General features: G+C 36.2%; 1 protein-coding gene across 1 annotated transcript; it reads right to left on the reverse strand.

Annotated features, from left to right (window-relative positions):
- Positions 1-17,711: 17,711 nt before the first annotated feature.
- On the reverse strand, positions 17,712-22,294 carry LOC143536806 (expansin-A1-like). The gene is made up of 4 exons (XM_077030719.1): positions 22,197-22,294; positions 21,932-22,075; positions 21,577-21,859; positions 17,712-18,352 (listed from the first exon to the last, which is right to left on the reverse strand). Exons 2-4 carry the CDS (start codon positions 22,059-22,061, stop codon positions 18,046-18,048), a joined length of 720 nt encoding a protein of 239 aa, XP_076886834.1. The 5' UTR covers positions 22,062-22,075; positions 22,197-22,294; the 3' UTR covers positions 17,712-18,045.
- Positions 22,295-23,669: the final 1,375 nt, after the last annotated feature.

A 23,669-nucleotide genomic window follows, 5' to 3' on the forward strand; every position in this document is an offset into this window, starting at 1 on the left:
GAGATTAGACCCGAATCAAGACCGAACCAAGACAGAACTCTTGTTTACTAGCTTTTGTTTTAAATATTTTTGTTTACTAGTTTTGTTTAAAATAGTTAAAATAGTTTAGTTTTAATTCATGTTTAAAGAGTTTCATGGTCTTGGGTATGAAGTCACTAGTCTCGGTTTTATCCAGAGATTAGACCCAAATCAAGATCGAACCAAGACCGAACTCTTGTTTACTAGCTTTTGTTTTAAATAGTTTAGTTTACTAGTTTTGTTTAAAATAGTTAAATAAACATGTTTATGAAAGATTTAAACCTTGTAACTTCTAAAACCATTTTGATAGTTCTATGGTATTTGGGTATGTGGCAACCATTCTCGGTATCATTTCGAGTCAAGCACCGAACCAAAACCGAACTAAACCGAGTTCACTTGCCTAAGACACACAAGTGTGTTTTTGGCCATCGAAACCCTTCTTTTCTTCAAGAATGTATTTTAAACTAATTTTAAGTATTTTATCAACTTACTTGGTGTGTCGGAATCCAACTTGATCTTATAACAAGCTTGGACCGGTGAAACCAAATACTCACTTAACGGACGTTAAGGTTCTTCATAATAGAACTATATACTTGGTTAAGTCTTTCGATTTTATTGAGTTATCTCAAAACATTTTGGAAAGTTAACTTTGAGTTTAGTTAATTGTCTAGACCCAAGTTAACAAATCCGAACACTCGATTAAAACCTTGTTTTGGTGTTCATATACCCAAAGGGTCTTGCATTAGTGCATTATAACCCACATAAGTTACTTAACATAGGTTGAGTAATAATTATGAATGAAATACCAAGACCCGGTTTCGAGTAAACTTACTTTTTAGAACATGTCTTTAATTTCCCAAATATTTACATTTTTAAACCATAAACTTCATTTATTTACTTTACTTGTCATACTTTACTTTAAACCCTTCCAAGACTACCTACTAACTTAAGACCCATTCAATCTAGGTCTTGCTCGTTAACCCGATCTCCGATTATCACGAATCAATCTTTCAAGTTACTTAGTTAACGTGAGTACATTTCATCCCCCGTTTTCACTTTTATCTTTTGGGGGTAACATGCATACTTATTCAAACAAAAATGATTTTTATTATACTCATTTATCAAACCACAAACTTTAGGGTGTATGATGCTAGAATACTTGCTCTATTGTGTGTTATATGTCTCATATGCTTTACGTGTGCGAGTGTTTATTTTTATGTTGTTGTTGAGCCTCATTAAGTATGATCATACGCTCCCCTAACTACTTAGCCTTGTGCTAGTAGAATAGGGCCTCATTATCCAAGTATGTCGGTTGTTACCGATTAGAAAAGATCCTCATTTACATATATTTTATATACCATGATTGATGCTTTATTTATAGTCTCATATACGTTTGTGGATTTCGCTCATATTATACATACTCAAAACTATGAAATTGCTCACCAACATACGTGTTGACAAATGTTATTTTATGCATTGTTACAGGTTTGATTATTACTTGAGTTGGAGTTCGAAGACGTCATTCTATTTGATACCGCTAGGTTATTAGAAGAATGAACAATATCTATCTTTTATATTTTGGTGTTTATTTGTATGAACAATATGTGTTACTTTGATGATTGAATGAAATTAATGAGTTGATTAAATATTGTCACTTTAATAGTGTCTTGTGTTCTTGGGCAATTCGTTTCACCCTGGCATGTTACGCCTTTGGTCGGGGTGTTACAGATTGGTATCAGAGCCAAGACTATAAGATAGGTGGTTAGAAGTAACGGCCTAGTATAGTTTTGCTTTAGGGTCCTTATACGTGTTGCTTATACGTGTTACCCTACTTGATTGTTCATTACACTTATACATTTAATTGCTTATTTATTTCATTTAATCTTCAAAAATATATACATGCACACAGTCTCATAGTATTCCAAGGTAACCTTAGCTTAAAACGCAAAAAACATTACTTTTTATATTGTCATTTATGGATCACAAACTTAATTTGGATCCCGTTATTTAATATCTCCTTAAAGGTTGCATTTATATCGGGTTTATAGCCATCATGGAAAGCGAAACACTATGAAAAGACCATTTGACAAAAAGATTCCAAGAATCGAAGGTGATATACTTACCTGGGATGGTTGAATTATAGTGTGCATTTTCTCGACCCACGAATCGTGTTATACATGTCAATACTTTAAGTTGTCTAATGCAAGCGTTCCGGTTGCCTCCTTATATTTTTTGGTGTTAAAAATACAAGTTGTTTTTAACATCTCGTTGTATCTCCGTTTTTATTATATGTTATTATCGTTATTTGAGTCACAACAACATAATTAGACGCGGTGGTACGTGCGCATGTTCGAGTCCACCTATTATTTTATACAACTTTATTTGTCGGGATATCAAACCCTGGTGATTTCATGTACGATTTCCCGACTATATATATAAATTTCAAAATCTCAAAACCACCAATTTTTAAATGGAAAAAGTTTGAAACTTATAAATATATATACATTTTTATCTTTTGATGCAAGTATAAAATGGTTTTTACTAACATTCTCATTCTCATACCTCTAGGATTCACAATCATTAAATCCTACATTTACTCATTTTCCCTCATACTTATTATTTTAGAATCATCAATTACCCCAAACTTGTACCATTTCTCTTTTATTATTTTAGAATGCCTCCAATCCGTCGCCAACTACGCAAGCCGAGCTCCGGTCGTCGGATGGCCGCAATGGTAGCATAAGAAATCGCCGTTCTGATTCCCGGACTCATAACTCAAATCCAAGCCACCCAACCCACCGTTACTCAAAACACGCCCAACCCCATACCCTTCGCTTTGAAAAACTTCACTAGTGCAAACCCATCTCAATTCTTTGGTACGAGCTGTGCCACCACTTTGTTGCAATGGTTCGAGAAAATGGAAAGTGTGTTTACTCTTTATGAGTGCCTCGAACTCAAAAAGATCACGTATGCCTCTAGCACGTTTGAGAATACCGCCCGCACTTGGTTGAATAGCGATATTTTCACCCATGGAGCGGAAGTAGCTATGGCCTACTCATGGACCAAGCTCAAAGAACTCATGTTTAAAAATTTTTGCCCAAAACATGAACTTCAAAAACTCAAATCCGAATTTTGGGAACTCAAGCAAGAGAGTGGTGACAACTCCACCTACTCCAACTTCTTTTACGAGCTTAGTCTCTTAGTTCCTCACTTGGTCACTCCCCTCGAAAGGGCTATTGACAAGTATGTCGGCGGTTTGCCTATGCAAATCGGCGACTCGGTGATGAGTCGCAACCCGCAAACCCTTCATGATGCTATTACCTTCGCCGGTGATCTTTCTGAAAACCATGTCAAAGACGGTACCCTCTCAATCAAAAAAACGAGTAACAAGAGTAAGCCCGAACCAAACCCTCAAGCTAAAGTCGACCCACAACCTCAAGCGATCAACTATTCCAATTCCACCCACCACACCAAAAAGAAAGCCAAACCAAATTACCGAAACTATGCTGTCACCCACCCATCACAACCTCAATCCCAATCCCAAGCACTCCAAAACCGAAAACCGTATTCCGGCCCGCACCCATTATGTAACACTTGTCAACGTCATCATCCTTCCTACTCTGCTTGTCTCCACTGCACCAAGTGTAACCGCTATGGTCACACTAACAACGTGTGTCGAGAAGCCTCTCATGGGCAACCCGCTCCACCGAGGTTTGCCCCATCCAACCAAAATCGTCCAGCTCCTTTTGCTCAAAACCCTCCATCCCAACCTAGGGCTTGTTTCAATTGTGGAGACCCGAACCACTTCCGTAATGCTTGTCCTCGACTTGCCCTTGTTAACCAAGCCCAAATCATACCCACACCCTACTACCAAACCCAAGCCTACCAAGTTCATACTTACCAACCCCAAATCCCACAACTCTTGGCTCCTCCCGCTCAACCGATCCAAGCTATACAAGCCTTTCCTCATCCACCACACCTACAAGCCATGCAAGCTCTCCCTCCTCCTCCAGCTCAACAAGTCAACCACGGCAACCAAGGGCGTGCCTTTATGATGAACGCCAACCAAACTCAAGTTGCCAACGATGTGGTGAATGGTACGTTTTTAGTAAACGAGCATTTAGCTTCAATTTTATTTGATACCGGAGCTGATAGGAGTTTTGTTTCTTTTAAATTTGAATCTATTCTTGGCGTATCCCGCACTAAACTCTCTCGCCCTTTTTCTGTCGAAGTCGCCAATGGTAGTTCCATCATCATCGATTTGGTCATTCGCGATTGTATCCTCACTCTTTGCAAGCACGAGTTCTCAATCGACCTCATCCCGATGCAAATGGGATGCTTCGACATCATAGTAGGCGTGGATTGGTTAGCTTTGCACCGTACCGAAGTCGTTTTTTATGACAAATTCATTCGTATCCCACTCGTCAATGGAAAAATTCTCAAAGTCTTTGGCAAAACGATCCCCAAGAAACTCAACCTCGTGTCTTGCTCTCAATCTTGTAAGTACTTGCGCCAAAAGTACGTTCCATTCCTAGCCCAAGCGGTGGTGAAAGATCCAAAAGAAAAGAAAATTCAAGACATTCCCGTTGTTTCTGAATTTCCCGGCGTTTTTCCCAAAGACGACTTTGGTCTTCCACCCATTCGTCCTATTGAATTTCGAATCGACCTTGTGCCCGGCGCGACTCCCGTAGCCAAGGCTTCTTACCGTTTAGCTCCTTCGGAATTGCCAGAGTTAGCGAACCAACTTCAAGAACTCTCCGATAAGGGCTTTATCCGTCCAAGCTCTTCTCCTTGGGGCGCTCCCGTCCTCTTCGTGAAAAAGAAAGATGGCTCGTTTCGCATGTGTATCGATTACTGAGAACTCAATAAACTCACCATTAAAAATCGTTACCCTTTGCCTCGAATCAACGACCTCTTTGATCAACTTCAAGGCGCAACTTGTTTTTCCAAAATCGATCTTCGATCGGGTTATCATCAATTGCGTGTTCATGAAGACGACATTCCTAAAACCGCTTTTCGTACTCGGTATGGACATTACAAATACTTGGTTATGCCTTTCGGATTAACTAATGAACCCGCGGTATTCATGGATCTCATGAACCGCGTTTGCAAACCATTCTTGGACAAATTCGTAATTGTTTTCATCGATGACATTCTTATCTTCTCTAAGACCCAAGCCGAACATGAGCATCATTTACGTTCCATTCTCGACCTCCTACGAAAAGAACAACTTTATGCCAAGTTCTCCAAAAGTGAATTTTGGTTAAAAGAAGTTCAATTTTCGGGTCACGTCGTCAACGATAAAGGTATTCATGTTGATCCCGCCAAAATCGAGGCCGTAAAAGATTGGAAAACTCCATCCACACCCACGGAAATCCGATCTTTTCTTGGTTTGGCCGGGTATTATCGGCGATTCATTCTAAACTTCTCTAAAATCGCGTTACCCCTCACCGCACTAACTCATAAAGGAGAACCTTACAAATGGGAACCGAAACAAGAAGAAGCTTTCCAAACTCTAAAGAATATGCTTTGCGATGCTTCTGTTCTAACCCTTCCCGATGGAAACGACGACTTTCTGGTATTTTGCTATGCATCCAACCAAGGTCTCGGTTGCGTTCTCATGCAACGAGGTCAAGTTATCGCATATGCCTCAAGGAAACTCAAGGATCACAAAAAGAATTATACAACTCATGATCTCGAATTTGGTGAGTCGTTTTCGCTCTCAAAATCCGAGACATTATCTTTATGGTACAAAATGTGTTGTATTCACCGATCACAAAAGTCTACAACACATCTTTGACCAAAAAGATCTCAACATGAGACAACGTCGATGGGCCGAATTACTTAGTGATTACGATTGTGAAATTCGCTACCACCCCGGTAAGGCGAATGTAGTTGCCGATGCCCTTAGTCGTAAAGTTAATGTCAAATCCGTTCTGCTTCATAGCACCATCATTCAAACCGATCTCCAAGACCGCATCTATCGAGCCCAATGCACCTCCATTGATGAAGGCAATATGTATTATGAAATGTCATGTGGAGCCGAACTTCAACTTGAAACCAAACCCGATGGCTTGCTTTATTTCCTCAATCGTTTGTGGGTTCCCGATCGTGATGAGCTTCGTACTTTCATTCTCGATGATGCTCATATGTCGCGATATTCCGTACATCCCGGTGCGGATAAAATGTACTTCGATATTCGATCTATTTATTGGTCGTCGGGTATGAAAAAGAACGTAGCACTTCATGTCTCAAAATGTCTTACTTGCTCAAAGGTTAAAGTGAAACATCAAAAACCTTTTGGTTTACTCGAGCAACCTCCTATCCCCGTTTGGAAATGGGAAGGCATCGCTATGGACTTTATCACCAAATTGCCTCCCACTCAAAAGCGAAATGATAGCATTTGGGTCATTGTTGATCGATTAACCAAATCGGCTCACTTCATCCCGATCCGCGAGAAGTACTCCGTTGAACAACTCGCTCAAATCTATGTTCGAGAAATTGTATGCCGCCATGGTATTCCTTTGACCATCATTTCCGATCGTGATGCTCGTTTCACATCCCGTTTTTGGAAGTCGCTTCAAGAAGCTTTGGGCACTCGCCTCGATCTTAGTACCGCTTATCATCCTCAAACCGATGGCCAATCCGAACGTACAATCCAAACACTCAAGGATATGTTTCGATCTTGTGTTCTTGATTTTGGTGGAAATTGGGATTCTCATCTCCCGCTTATTGAATTCTCATACAATAATAGCTATCCTTCTAGCATCGAGATGGCTCCTTTCTAAGCTCTTTATGATCGTAAGTGTCGTTCTCCGATTTTTTGGAACGAGATTGGTGAAGCCCAAATCACCGGTCCCGAGATGGTTCAAGACACTAACAATCATATCGATCAAATCCGAAAAAATCTCCTTGCTGCTAGAAATTGCCAAAAGAGCTATGCCGAAAACCGCGAAAACCCCTCGAGTTTAATGTTGGCGACTTTGTCCTTTTCAAAGTATCCCCTTCGAAGGGGGTAGTCCGTTTTGGAAAGAAAGGAAAACTTGCACCCCGTTTTGTAGGCCCATTCAAAATCCTCGAAAGGATTGGAAAAGTGGCTTATAAACTCGATTTAACGCAAGAACTTGCCGGTGTTCATCCCACCTTTCATGTCTCAAACCTCAAAAAGTTCTTAGCCGAAGGTAACCTCCATATACCTCTCGACGAATTACGTATCGATGAAACCTTGCAAATGATCGAAAAACCCATTGAAATCGTGGACCGTAATGAGAAACGAACCAAACGTAGCCGTATCCGTTTAGTTAACGTCCGTAGGGAATCACGGCATGGCGCTGAATTTACTTGGGAAAGAGAAGACGAGATGAAGGAAAAGTACCCGCACTTATTTATTACGGATTCTTCTTAATTTCGGGACGAAATTTCCTAAAGTAGGGAAGACTGTAACATTTTTCATTTTCGATCCTTTTTGTATTTGTATTTGTACCAAAACCCGACCCGAGTTATAAACCGAATCTTTCAATAATATAAGATAATGGGTTTTTTTTATGTTTCATAATCATCTCTTACTTTTGGATTTTACTACTTGTTTATATTATTTAATTTGTTTAAACTTTTTTTTAAACACATGCAAGTCTAGATATAAAACAAGGAAAACAAGTTTGACTACTTCCCTATATAAACAAACCCATCCCCTTCATTTCTTCTTGCTCATTCATCTACCTTCTCTCTCAAACTAAGAAAACTATCTCTAACTTTCAAGGTTATAAATAATCAAGCAACAACCTTCTTTAATTCTTGTTTATTACTTGCTAATTCATATCTTGTGGTACAACATATATATAATATGCACCCCTTGTTTCCTTCGGCTTTTATCTTCTTCGGGAGGTGATGTGCTACAAGGTAAGGCTTCATGGAGAACTCATTGTAGTTCTTGATTATACTATTTTCCTTTAATGCTTTACTAGTCTTGTTTATATTGTAAGTAGTTTAGTTTTAATTCATGTTTAAAGAGTTTCATGGTCTTGGGTATGAAGTCACTAGTCTCGGTTTTATTCCGAGATTAGACCCGAATCAAGACCGAACCAAGACAGAACTCTTGTTTACTAGCTTTTGTTTTAAATAGGTTTGTTTACTAGTTTTGTTTAAAATAGTTAAAATAGTTTAGTTTTAATTACTGTTTAAAGAGTTTCATGGTCTTGGGTATGAAGTCACTAGTCTTGGTTTTATCCCGAGACTAGACCCAAATCAAGATCGAACCAAGACCGAACCAAGACAGAACTCTTGTTTACTAGCTTTTGTTTTAAATAGTTTAGTTTACTAATTTTGTTTAAAATAGTTAAATGAACATGTTTATGAAAGATTTAAACCTTGTAACTTCTAAAACCATTTTGATAGTCAACCTTGAGACGGTTTAGGGCGTGATTTAACGGATTTTCGAGATGGTTCAACGGAGTTGGTTTGAGTTATAATATGGGATTCAGCTCTTACGACTTCTTTTATCATCTTTTGTATTTGATTCATATACTTTCTGGGTATTTGTTCTTGTTCTTGTTCTTTTTCTTTATCTATACAGTTTTATGCTTCCTTTCAAGAAGCTTCAGCATTACTTTGATTCGACATACTAAAATTAAATTACATTCTTTTCTTAATAACACATGTTTTAATTTATTCACTTTATTAAATATCATAAAGATATATATATATATATATATATAATTACTTGATATATATATTTTCCATATCCTCATTTCGAACGATTTAACGTTCTTTATAAACATACAACGATTACAACAATACTTAATCCTATTCTTAGTCCTTCATAAACTTTTTCACCATCCTTGTCATATTGTTGTATTTGTGAAGAAGCTTGTCTCCTATCTTCTTCTTTTTGATTTCTTCTTTGGCCACTTTCTTCCTCAACTCATCAGTCTCGTGTAATGCTCGATCAAGATGTTCTTCTTGGGACTGCGGGATCACATTCGGATAACCGTATTGTGGTGGTGGATCACAGTATCCCATCATCATGATGTCGTAATGAGTCTTTGGATATGGTGACGAGGTAACATCAGACGAATAGTTGAAGAATGCTTCAGCTGTTGCCTCTTGTTCACGGATCTCGTCTACTTGTTCTTGAATTGAAGGAATATCGCCTTGATATGGTGGAAAGTTTGGCGGGAATTTGTTCTTTATTTCTTCAAGGTATTTCATGTAGGGATCTACAAAACCATAACTTGGACTTTTGTGGAAGAATGGTTGCACACATCCCTGTCCTGGCGGGCAGTCACAATCTGTTGGTTCCTCCATTGGAGTTGTTACTGCCTCAGAGATCTCTTCGTCGGGATCTCCCTCGGGGTCTTCCTCTTCTTCCGGATCTTCCTCTTCTTCTGGGTCTTCATCTTCTTCCATAGATTTTGTTGTATCAGACACTAACGGTGCAAGCGATAACCCTCGTATGGTTGGATGACTCTCATCTTTGGCTTTCAAGAAGGTCCATCGTAGGTGTTGGGGTGAGAATCAACAGAGTTGTAGGCAGAGGTTCCAGTATTCCATCGCCTTTGGTCAGAGTGACATTGCATCCAGTCGGAAGAGTCAGACTTCGGTTCCTCATTGATTGGTCTATTGGCTAGGAATGTATAAGACGGATGAGGATTGGATGGGTGATACGTAGGGATGTCAGACGAATGATATGTTGGAATGTCGTATGGTTGATATGTCGGGATTTCGGAGGGGTGATAATCGATATGCTTGATGGATGATAACTTGAATGTCTTGGTGCTTCATACTCTTGCCTTGGTGGATCATCAGGTATGTTAATTTGTAGTTGTTTAATTCCAGGAAAATACATCGGTGTGGGTTATTCGATTGGGTCATCTGTATTGAAGAAGTCTTTGTAGTAGTCTTCACTCATGTTGTCCTTCGGCATCGGGTCGGGACATCCAGCTCTTCTTGCGTCGCGCCTGAAGTCGTCGAGTATTTTCTTGAAAGACATCTAAGGGTGGTTTAGATTGAGGAGGGATAGAAAATGTTTACCAACCTATGTTATCCCTATTTAAATTTAACAAATAAAAAATTTCTTATTCACTTGGATTGAAAGTTAATACCTAATTCGCTAAGATCGTTGGCTCTGATACCAACCTGTCACACCCTCATCTCGGGCATGGGTGTGCGACCAACAGTTGGTACCACATTTGTAAATAAATCAGAGTTAGTGGATTAAAGCGGAAAATATGATTGCGTGGATTAAATATATCAAAACACGGGATTTTAAAATATCCGGTTAGCGTTTACAAAGATTACTTGTTTTATACAAAAACCACCATTCATATTTTAATATTAACAAAATGATCTGAGCCATCAGATCGCCTAGATGTCACTTCTTCCTTTCCAAGCGGCTAATCTTCTTTACATGTAAAATGTTTAGAAAATACGTCAGCAACACATGCTGGTGAATAAGCTGACGCATAAAATATTTTTCTTTACTTGATTACCCTCGAAACATAACTTAGGTCCGGATCATCGTGACTTAGGAATATTCAAGTTAAAACAAAACACAATTATAAACTTAAGTTCTACACGAACCACTCAGCAAACACCGCAACGTTCGATATTACTTAGATATCATCAGTATACACATGATTACCCTCACTCAGACGTAACTTAGGTTCGGCCCATTGTGGTGGAGGCTCATAACCAAGTGTGGCGTGGTGTGCCCACTGACTTTTTACCACATATGTAAGGATCCAAACAAACGTACACGACAGCCTGAGGGCTAGCGATTACTTTTGTTATAATATTTTAGAGATACGTAATCTCATGTATTTCATGTATTTGACTCGATTAAAAAAGTTTATAAAGTTAGGAGTATTCACCTTTCTTGAAAAAATCAGCTTCAATACACTGATCGGTTCTTCCTTAGCTATCTCGGACCTATAGTAAGAGTATAAACTTTTATTAGTACCGGATCTTTAATCCAGCTTAAGACATTTAGTCTCTTTTATATACTCTTTACCTCGGTAATATTTTCTTTTAAACCTTTAGCTTAAATACTCTTTCATTCTTTTATAAGGTAAAAATCTTTAATTTGACTTATTTACTTTTCTAACACTATGTTTCTTCTTCTTGAAGAAACGTATACTTTAATCTTTTACTTATTATTTAAGAAACTAAAATAATAATATTATCAATAACAAAGATATCATTTTTATCACATTTCTTTACTTATATTTTCTTTATTCATTTGTTCGAGGTATCGAGTATACCCTCGACTTAGGGTTTAAGCCTTTTAATATTTTATTATTATTTTATTCGGGCATTATGCCTACCTTGCTTTGCTTATTAAACCCTAGGAACTTGGGCAAAAATTTGACACCTTTACCCTTTTTAGCTTCTTTGATCAACACCCTCCTTGGCACGCGAATCTAAGCACACCAAAATCTTCACAACACGTCGACACGCACTTCGAGGCGGGGCGTCGAGTCGTCTCGGGATAGCATGCTCTTCAAGATAACGTCATCGGTGTGTGGTACGGATTTCGAGGTAATGTCGGTTTAGGGCACAAATTACGAGGTGGTTTCATTGGCACGTTTTTCGAAGTAGAGATATGTTTTAGAGAGAGAAAGAGTGTGTGAAATTTGGTGTGAGGGAGTGAGAGGGATGGAGGCCTCCTTTTATAGGAAAATTTGGGGACCCATCGCGATACGTGATGGTCCCTTGATCACGCTGTCGCGTATCGCGACGTAGGTGGACTGAGTCACCCATAGGCTTGCTACGTGGAGGACGCAGTGCCACATGTGGACACGTGGTGGGACTCGTGTCCGTCTGTCAGACCACATCATCGCGATACACGATGACGTTTGGTCCAAGGCCGTCGCGTATCGCGATCAGGCCAGATGACGGATTTTCCTTTTTGGCTTTTAAGTTTGAAATTTAACATTTTTAACCCGATAATTTCATGATGTTACACCTATTCCATGGATAGATTAGCACGAATCTATGTAAACAACATCATTGCATTGCATTGAGTGCATCCGTCTATCAATTCTGATCAAGACAGCTGTTTCACGTCTCACTTCTAGAAAAGTTTTCTACAAGCGTTAGGAACCCGCTAAATCTTAGCGTTGCTTGTCATCATCAAACCGATGGGAAAAGTGAAAGAACAATTCAAACGCTTGAAGATATGCTCCGAGCTTGTGTGATTGACCAAGGTGGAAATTAGGACGACCCTCTTCCCCTAATGGAATATTTGTATAAAAATAGTTATCACACAAGTATTCAAGCCACACCGTTCGAAGCGTTATACGGCCAAAAATGTAGAGCGTCCGTATGCTGGTTTGAAACTGGAGACAATCAAATGTCTGGACCCAAGATAGTCCAAGAAACCACAGATAAAATATTACAAATCCGAGAACGACTTAAGACGGCACGAGACTAACAAAAGAGCTACGCTGATATCCGTCGTAAACCATTAGAATTCAAAGTAGGCGATAGAGTCTTATTGAAAGTTTCACCTTGGAAAGGCATTGTTGGCTTCGATAAGAAAGGAAAGTTAAGTCCACGTTTTGTTGGACCACTTGAAGTACTCGAGCGAATGGGTACACTTACCGTCTGCGACTATCCGAAGAAATGAAATGGATACACGATGTATTCCACGTCTCTAATCTGCGTAAATGTCTAGCTGACGAATCCTTGTCAATGCCCTTAAAAGATGTCTAAATAATTGAAAACCTCAAATTCGTAGAACGACCTTTATAATTTGAAGATTCTAAAACAAGTAAATTTAAACGACGTGACTAAAATTGGTGAATGTAAAATGGGACTATCGAAGAGGCCCCAAGTACACTTGGGAGTTAGAATCCGAAATGAAGAAAAAGTACCCCCACTTATTTTAAAAAGCGAATCTCGTGGACGAGATTCATTCCAAGGTGGGGAGGATGTAACATCACGAAAATTTTCACTGACCCATCGCGTATCGCGATGGATTAGAAGAAAACCAATCGCGTATCACTATGGGTATATTACAAAACCCAAGAAAGGAAGGTATTATGATACGCGATACCTTTAAGCCGCAACGTCATCGCGTATCGCGATGACGTAGTCTGACAGACGATGACACGTGCCCCGCCACGTGTCTCCACGTGGGACTGTGTGTCCAACCACGTGGCAAGCCTATTGGTTACCCGACAAGGCTAGTCGCGATACGCGATGGCCTCCCAAGCTCCCATCGCGTATCGCTAAGGAATAAAATAATATTAAATATGCTGATGACTCATCGCTATACGCGATATCGTATCGACGTTGTCTTCTCAAAGTGCCGAAAACCCGAAGCCTCGAAATCCGTGCCAAAAACCCGAATCCCCCTCAAAGTGCGTGCCATCAATCGACGTTGTCTTGAAGTACGTGCCACCCCAAGATGACCCGACACCCGCCTCGAAGTGCGTGCCAACAAAGCTCGACAATCGGCGTGCATTGATTTATGTGTGGGTTAAGACTTGGTAATTCAAGGTTAATCCTTTAAGACTCAACTAATCTTAATTGGTATTTTAGGCAACATACAAAGATTATTTTACTAAAGTATCCAGGGCAATTCATTTAGTAATTTATGTGATTGTCTCATCTTTAACGTGAGTTAACTTATCTTTATTTAAAACCACTTGCTTATATAAAATGATGTTTTAGTCAAAGGGGTTAAGAGTCATCTCTTTCTTTAACTATCATGAAATAACATGCCTAGCTATGTTATTATCACATTTAATTACCATAGTAAGCTTAAGATCACATATTTACTAATCAACTATCAAACCTATTTAAGATGAGTTTTAACCAAGATGATACCCTTTTATATTTAATTTTCTTTCTACATTAAAATATGAAAACCCCAAAAATATTGTCATTTAATTTATGTCTACTGGAACTTATTTACTAAAAACCATAAACAAAACAAAAATGATCTTTACTTCCGGTTAAATAAATACAACGATTTAGTAGTAAAACTCTATAAGTTTGTCTGTTGATCTATACTTGGTTCTTACCAATACTTTACTATATACACGATAGGTGCACTTGCATATATTGTGTGTGGTCTAGTAAAGATAATAATCATTTTTATACATTTAAAACTCAACATTGAGTGAACAAACTTTTGAAAAAATTAGCATCTTTTTCTACTACTTCCACACTACATCACTTACCTTGGGTAACACTAGTCATGTATATATTTTAAATATAAAGATACAAATGTATCTCACATTTTTATATTTTTATTTTTTGAGAATAGTTAATTTATATGTTCACCATCTCTATCCTACAACCAAAAATAGTTCTCTTATCTATCGTTATTAATCTCTAAGAGTGGTGAGGGTGCAATCCTAAGGGTTAAAAAAATACCATAAGACCCGACCAATCATGCATGATTACCTCATTTTTATCCTGAACTACCATGAATTATCCTAAGAGATGGGCACACAACCCTATAAGTACACTAAAGAATTTTAATTGTTTTGTTGTATATAATACATTTTGATTACAACTTACAACATAAACATATGAGGGAAAAAGTTAAAAGAGAAACAAAATAGGTGTGAATGTATAGAAGAGAGTGATAAACAAGTGGGTTCTATTAACCTTGAAAGCTATCCATAAAGAAGTTGACGGGGATGACGGCAGGCCGACGGTGTCATCGAACTATCCTCACCACCCCGACCTAGTGTCTACTTCCGCCCTCACCACCCTAACACAAGACCTATCTTGATTGCTTATTTTTTTGAATTAAAGTAAAACATTCTAGACACGTAAAAAACATTTCTCCATGTTGACAAATTAAACTGTTTTGGCTGAATACTGTCAACTTTATAAATATTCTAAGAGCATCTTTTTAATACTTGTATGCGCGCTTACGGTTACCTATGGAGAAAATTCCCAAAATATCCATTTCAAATATTGATTTTCCAATATTGTCCTACTTTTCAAACAATACCCGAAATGTCTACGAAACGAGCAGATCGAGTAGAAAAGAAGTCAAGACGGGTTTTGGTATAGCCAATGAAAACCGAACACATGTCACTAAAGCTAACGGGCCGACTATTACGTTAAACAATACACTCGCCCAAGATCAAAAACTAGACGCCAACAAAGTAGCTTGCCCGACGACTGAATTAACATTATTGTCGGGGCGAGTAGATCATTAATCAAGAAACCCATGCCGAGTAGATGATGAAACACGTGCATATCATGAACCATGAATAGTGAAGGTTATAAAAAAAACTTGGCCGACTAATATGTTAAATGAAATGTGATGGCCGAGTAGATCATGAAATATGAGTCCTAGTGGTTTTCCATGTAAGCAACGAGGTGTACATCTGTGGTGACTGGATCGGCTATCTTAAATGGCTGGATCCAAGTTTACCGTCACGTGGAGACCATCTTAGATACTTGGAAACTCCCTACTTTCATTCACTCCAAACTCATGAGTGTACTTCTTTGAAGATGCAAATATGATTTAAAAGAATGCAACTTTAGTTGATTGAATATAACATACTTTGAACACTATTCTTACTAGTATTCTCGTGCAAAATAAGTCATATGAGTTGATAATTTAGATTCTATGAAAAAAAAAGAACACCAATACTTTTTCCGTATATTTTTATCCAACCTTTCAATTCACAACTCTTCAATCTTTCTCAAATAACTACCTCAAGTTCATAAATTTTTAATGGTGATTTGCACTTGTTGTCAATATGTTGTTTTTTGCACCTTCTGGATTAATCGCAACCCGGAAGTAGACTCTACTCATGTCCACAATATTTAAGAACCCTAATTTTCCTTGTTAATCTTCACCAATTTTCTTAAATTTCAAATATTTTATAGGGTTCCAAATGTAAAAAATTTCATGGTTGAATAGACCAGGTCATGTGTGATCGTGTCGTAGCCATTATTCCTAGACTTTTGTGTTCTAAAAACATGCTTGAATATGAAGTTACTATCCTTTCTAGCAAAGCACCATGTGAAAAACAAACTTGAAGAACAGTTAATGAAAGTAGGGAGTTCAATCTAGCTATATTAAATGATTGGTCTCATGTTATGGTGCCATATGGCGAAATGATGTGTAAGGTAATAAACTTGGATCCAGCCATCTGAGATGGCTGATCCAGATGCACACGTCATCGCTTACGTGGAACGCCACTATAATAGATAAACTCAATTCAGCTATCTCAGATGGCTAGATACCTAAAATCCATTTGATCTATTGTGAGATACCTAGAAACCACTATTTTCTTAATAAACCGGCCTACTGGTTTTTAAAATAAGGGGCAATTTCATATATACCCTTACAAATATTAAAAATATCATATATATCCATGCAAAACTAAAAATATCATATATGCTATTACAAAGTTATTAATATATCATATATTCCTAATTCATAAAAAAAGTTAAATAATGACCATATTACTCTAGTTTGATTAGATGCGATTAAAGGTTTACAATTTTGAAGAAGTAACGAAATGCCATAAACCTTCGAATGGTTTGTAATTTTGAAGAAGTAACGAAAAGCGATTTGGTTGTCGTTAAATGTGAGAAACGTTAATTCAAATTAAAATAATAACATACGGTATAAACACATTATGTAATAAAAAGGGGTAGAATGGTGTATTCGTTAAAAAATGGGCATATATGAAAATTGAATATTTTGAAAAATAACGGTAAAATGTTCATTTATGAAATTATTATTAATGAATAGGGGTATAGAGCAAAGTTATAATAAGAAGTAAATTTTTTCTAAGAAGTGTGTTCTCACCATTAGATCTAATAAAATACACCGTACAATAAACACACCGCAACTAAAATAAAACATACCGTCCAATAAACACACTTTTCATATCCTCCGTCAGATCAACATATCGAATGCACCAGATTACTTCTTACACTTCTTAGATACACTCCACTTCTAATTATAACCTCACCCTAGGGGTATATATGATACTCTAATTGTTTTATAAAGGCATATTTAATATTTTAGTTACTTTGTAATGACATGACATTTGTAACGTGTGAAAAATATATATGAAATTAGTCCTTAGAATAAAATCAATCAACCCCACCATATTCTCTTTGTTTGTCGTCAACCCCTTCCCTAATCGGTGGACGGGGGTAGTGGAGCTTTCTCCGTCATGACGGTGCAAGTTGAATACAATTTCGGATGGAACACTTTAGCAAAGAGTTGGAACAACTTGCATAATTTCTCGAAAAGAAAAGGAAAAAACCAAAAGTGAATTTTCGACTTGTTAAAAACACCAAAGAACTATATTGTAATTTATTCATTCAAAATATTAAGTTAAGTTTCTTAGGCATACAGATTAAGATGTGAAAGACAATCACCGAACGACAAATTAACATTTTGCGTTGAGCCATTTGGTAATTACTAGAGAAACTCATAATAATCCAAGTAAAATATGAGAAACTGAAACAACAATAAGTCAATAATCTGTTGGTGATAACTGATAGATCACTAATATAATAATGGAAATCTTTGAGTATGATATGATAACAAAAGGATCACCTACACATATAAGACTGTGTATGAGATTTTTGACAGATTTTTAGATGCTGTATATTGAAGAATTTACAAATACATATAGCTGCCGGTAATCCCACGAAAAAGTGTATTCTACATACTAAATTAAGAGACTAGAACGATATAAATAAAGCGGAATACATTCTTATATACGTGTACGATTACAACGAGCTCAAATTTAAAAATTATTCCATACAATGGAAAGAACACTTACAATGCACATGCATCAATCTATTTATGTGAACAGCGTACATCATTATACCCATCATACTCGTATATATAACTAATATAGGATACCGTTTACTGTATTTCTTTATTCCATCATTCTCGGGCCTATTGGTTCCTTCCGAGTAAATAAAACAAAAAGAAGGATATAAACTCATAACACTTAAAAGTTAATAAATAAGTTGCTCGAAAGATGATACCGGATACCATCGAACTATATGTGTAATGACCACTTAACGAAACTGGCCGCCGGTGTAGGTTTGTCCAAATGACCAACCACGAGGGGCCACGTTGTAGGACACTACACTTCTACCATCACTTGTGGTGACCTTAAAGGATAGTGCTTGCCCATTGAGGTAACTATTGCTTTGCCAGTTTTGCCCCCAGTTTCTTGACATCGGTTGCCATGCTGTTCTTGACCCCTTTATGAACACAGATCTTACATCTCCAGCATCACCAACATTTGTGATAAGGACCAGGTTGAAGTATGAATGTCCGTTTATTGTGAACCTAATCCCACCACTTCTCCTGCAGGGTACCCTGGAGAGAGCATGAATTTAAAGATTGAGTAGATTATTAAAAAAAAAGTAAAGGGGTTGTGCCTCTGTGCATGTATCTTATAAAAGAAGCTAGTTGTATAGTTTGCAAAGGGGTTGTGATTGATAAAGAATAAATATACTTGAAAAGAGTGGACAATTATGAAATTAATTTGAAGCTGTTTATTAAGTTCAAATTTGAAACTTTATACAATATGATGCTGCATTTTCAATCTCTTGATAACTCATGTACTCCTGTGTGACAAGATTGTATTATTGCTCACCCTGTCAATTCGATTGGGCACTCAAAAGGTTCACATGGTTGACAAATCCAAATCCTTCTGTATATATTATTATCTATATAGTACTTGTAGTGTCATGATATGACCAAAAAACATGTGTTGGTTTTCTTGATTGTAACTACCCTCAATACGATGTCAACCGTCTATATTGATTTTGATATTCCATGCATGACTAACTCAAAAACACAATTATGGAGGAAACCCAGCACTATAGAACCGTTATATTCGAGTGAAAACCAAATCTAACTAAACTTACACTCAATAATGCTACACATGAATTATTTAAACATTGTTATATTTCCACCTGTGTATTTATAGTCTATAAATATATAATAATGATACGTTCATAACTTTAATAGAACCAAAATGCATCTATACAATTTGGCTATAATAAACTAGCTAATATATTATGCATTATCTAATACTCAGCTAATATATTATGCATTCTCTAATACTTTCATGATACTTAACGTTATACGCTTAATAAGGGGTGTTAATCGTGCCTAGTTGATGGACTGCGTGTTGGTGGCTTGAGAGGTTCACATGTCATTACTATTCGTGTCAAATATTTCAATGCTAGCCCGCACATATACAAATTCAGGACAACCAGAAAATGACATGTTTAACTCATTTATCAAAAAGAAACAAAAAAAACTAAAATAGTCTCTTATAAACAAAATGGATATAATTTAGAGCCGACATATATAACAAATAAGTAATATGAATTTAATTTTTATAGAAATTTAAAAAAAACTTAAAATTGAATTGGAATTTGCAAGAGAATATTCAGACAAATGAAAAATGGAAAAAAAACATATACAAAACTATAATTAAAAAAATTTAAATACTAATTAAATGGGTTAACGGGTTAACTCAAACTCGGTTATGTTTATTCATTTCGGGTTCGGTCGTGTTCATAATAATAATAATAATGATAATAATAATAATATTATGAAAGAAAGAAAGAAAAATGTACTGGCCGACAATTAGATAAAAAAGGAAAATAAAAAAGAAATATTCAACTGAATGTGATTTTCATGGCGTAACCGACGGAAGAAAGATGAAAGAACCAACCGTGGCGATGAGCAGAGATATTGCAAACGTAAATATACGAAATAATTGCCACAACGTGGCTATAAGCCAACACGATTACTTTTGTGACGTAAGGCACCGACAAATACCACATAAATTAATAAAAGTATTTTTTTAACGCTCAACAAATTCTTTAAATGAAGTAGTTGCCTTCGATCCGGACGAAACCTTCATCAAAGGCCAACGCGCGTGAATACTTATCTTAATGCACGATAGTGTGGTAAGATAAAACTTGTTATGTTTAAATATCTAACTAGTGAACGCTGCCATCTACTCGCCTAGTCTCCTATCATCACCTAGTGTAGCTAAATCTAAATAATATGACCAAATCAAACCTGACTCATTTAAAATACCAAGTCTCTTCTTTACTACTTCATCGTAACCTTATTTGCAATGAAAATGGGTAATAGGATAAATTTGAGCATTTGACTGCATATAAAATAATAAAGTCTCTAAGGTATTACTCCCTCCGTCCCATTATAAGTGTTCATGTTTAAAAAACAAAAATTTTAAGGTGGATTGAATATTTACTTTTTTTCTTACCAAATGACAATAATGTAATTGAAAAGTGGGTCTATCAGTATTGTTTATTAATGTTAGTTATGTGTTTTTAAGAGTAACTTTGGAAATTGACTAATAAATTTTGAAAGTTGACACTTGTAATGTGACAAATATAAAAAAAAATGTGGACACTTATAATTGAACGGAAGAAGTATAAAATAACTATAAATGGTATTAAAATAAGGCATAAATAATTTTGATTATCTCTATGCCACTTTTTAATAACTAAGGTACGGTGTAAATAACTTTAGCTCGACTGGTACTTGAAAAAACAAACAAACATTTGGCTTTGAGATCATTGTTTCAAGCGCAAATCCGATCTCACCCGGGTTTTACGTGAGTGCGTCTCTAAATGATGGGTTTTCCCGAAACTGGAGATGGTGGCCTTGGGATATTCGACGTTGTTTGCGATTATGAGTGTATAGTTTAAAATACCCCGGATAGCCTGGTTTTATTCGTTGTTTGTTAAAATAAACACAATTAGGCTATGATAGTTTAAATTAAGATACCAAGTACACATAATTTCAATATGAAAAATAGCAAATCGTATTACAGTGATACAGTCCTGGTACTTTCATTGTCAAAAAGAAAATTCTTTATTGGATGTTCATAAAGACATATTTGCCCTTATAGAATACGGTGTAATGAAAATATCACGAATTGATGACGAAAATACCCTTGGCAAGACAGTTGTGATAATTGATACCGGTACCGGACTACACAAGTATGTTAAACAGACAAAATTGTCGCTGATATTGACCGCCCTTCTAATTAAAGTATTTAAAGAGAATCCTTCTAGATATCTAACTGACGATATCACCCTTCACAGCCATCCAAATCAATAGCCGTGAATGGTGGTAATAAATATTGTTAATAGACGAATTCACCACTCGTGACAACGACGGTCTTATGAGACTATGCATCGTCAACTAGAAACAATGACGTGTCTATGTAAAAAGGCAAATTAAACATAACTTACCCCATTAAAGTTAGAGAACTCTCAACTAAAAACATGCTCTCTCCTTTCTCATGACATGTTTCTATACAAGAACACTTATTATCTCTCTCTCCCAAAAAACTATTATAGATAACAGGTCTGGCATATATGAGACGTCACGTTTGACCATAAGTGACCATACAATACTGCTAACTAACTAGTTAAAATACCTTTAAAGTATATATGGAAATATTAAAGCCAATGACCTTAAATATGGTGTTGTCGAATGTAATACGACTAAGTAAATTACCATTGATGGTTTATAGAAGTGAATACCTTCGGTAAGCGACAGGGACGACTCCGGCACGATACTGAGCAATGTGAAGAAAAACAGGTTGCGATAGGTCAAAATGGATATTGTCACACCATCCGCCTGGAGGGCAAAAATTGGTGGCAGTAACCACAATGGTACCTGGAAGACACCATTGTGGATCATTGACACACCTAAGCTCGAAACATGCACCGCAGCTTAAGCCGTTGTTAAACAAGGGTGTGCTCAGTGCAGCAGTGTTTGTACCATATCCTTGACTGTACAAATTCCCATAGCCACAAGCTCCACCTAAAAGTCATAAATATTGTTACTAACCCTAATTCAAACTATTATACTTGGTGCATGAAGAGTTGTGATTACCCATTGTTCCAGAAGCATCACCACCACCATAGAAGGTGGCATGAGCGTTGCTCCATGGAGTTACATAGTAACCATTAACCAGTGTTAACACCGACAAAAAGCTCATAATCGAGATGAATGTCAACCCCATTTTCGCGTATTTTCCTGCAAAAAAATAATAATAATTGAAATAGTCTTGCTTTGGTCACTTGATGAGGATATATGTTAGGATTTAAGAAAGGAAAGGAAGAAAACATGTAAATATAATGAGAAGTAGAAGGATTACGAGTGAGTAAAGATGTTGATCATGAGCAAGCTTGAAAGGATATAGATTTTATGAAATGTAGATGGGGGATTAAATAGGGGGGTTTCTTGAGTGTGCATGGACCCCTACACATTGAGAAACTTGTTCCGATATTAATAATATACATGTATAATAATATTAATAGTTATGCTCAATATAACTTTTTTAAACATAATGTACTCTTAAATCCACATTTGCCTAATTTTTATTTGAACCTACTAACTTTTAAATCTAAATGAAAAAAAAAATCATCAGATACCTTTGTGTCAAATGATCTTTGATCTAATCGGGTCTAATTTGATCACTATATTTAATTAAGAAAAACAAATGTTAAAATATTGATGGGACGACTAATTATATATTTTTTTTCTAAAGTACAAGTATATATACTTGTTGGTGTACATGCATTAAACTTAAGATTTTTGTTGAAATATGGGAATCATGACTTATGATACCAAAGTCTTGATTTCGTATATTGTCACGCATTTAATACGTCATGTCTTAATCTATTTAATTACTCTAATATATGACGTGTATCAAAATATTGGAAACTATTTTCATTTATATACCATATTCCAAAAATAAGTTATAGTTTACCCCGAGCAATATGGTGTAAATGCAATTCCAATAATCGTAACTAACTAGGTTAAAGCCCGTGCTCCACACGGGTAGAAATTATAATAAAAATAAAAAAAATATTTTATGTAATACGTAAATTCAATTATTTCATATAATAATTTCTATTTGTGACTTTTTATTAAGTTTTTGATATATTATACACTATAATTTTAAGTTAAAAATCAAATCTTGGTGTTTGATTTATTTAAAATAAATTATTCTTACCGATATTGTTATATTAAATATTGTGTATATAAAAATGATATTTATAAAAAAATGTTGTTTCAGATTTAAAAACTAAATTTACAAATACTAAGGTTTTGTCGTAAAAGAAAAATAAATAAAAATATATTATACTTTAAAATAAAAGGAGAAACGACGAAAAATCTTAAATGATTGTGTTAAAGAGATATGAGAAGACAATGTGATATTGTGAATTATGGAAATGTTAACAATCAAATATAATTTTTGTTTTATATTTGAAGAGAAATCACATTTATATATGTTAAGTCAAGAAATCAGGCGCAATTACTGTTTTAGTGGAGTTGATAAGCACATTTGGTTTGTAACATAAGCTCTTAGGTTTGAAACTTGTATCATATAAAAATTTATTTTTCAAAATTATATAAAGCCTTATGAGTCATGAGTTATAATAGGAAAACGAGTAATGGATCATAAGAGGGACTGGGGCATTAGTGTAGGTAAGGTTCATGGGTAGTTTACCACATGACAAACTCACCCTTAACTATATGGGTAGTTTGCCAAATTACAATTTGTGGCAAAGGTTTGCCGTGTGGTTATATGATTGTTGGAGGCTTTTGAAGCAAGTAAAATACT

Source organism: Bidens hawaiensis, unplaced genomic scaffold (genome assembly GCF_021521415.1).
Source record: "Bidens hawaiensis isolate Kalapana, Puna unplaced genomic scaffold, B.hawaiensis_p1.1 tig00010928_1, whole genome shotgun sequence".
Taxonomy (NCBI): domain Eukaryota; kingdom Viridiplantae; phylum Streptophyta; class Magnoliopsida; order Asterales; family Asteraceae; genus Bidens; species Bidens hawaiensis.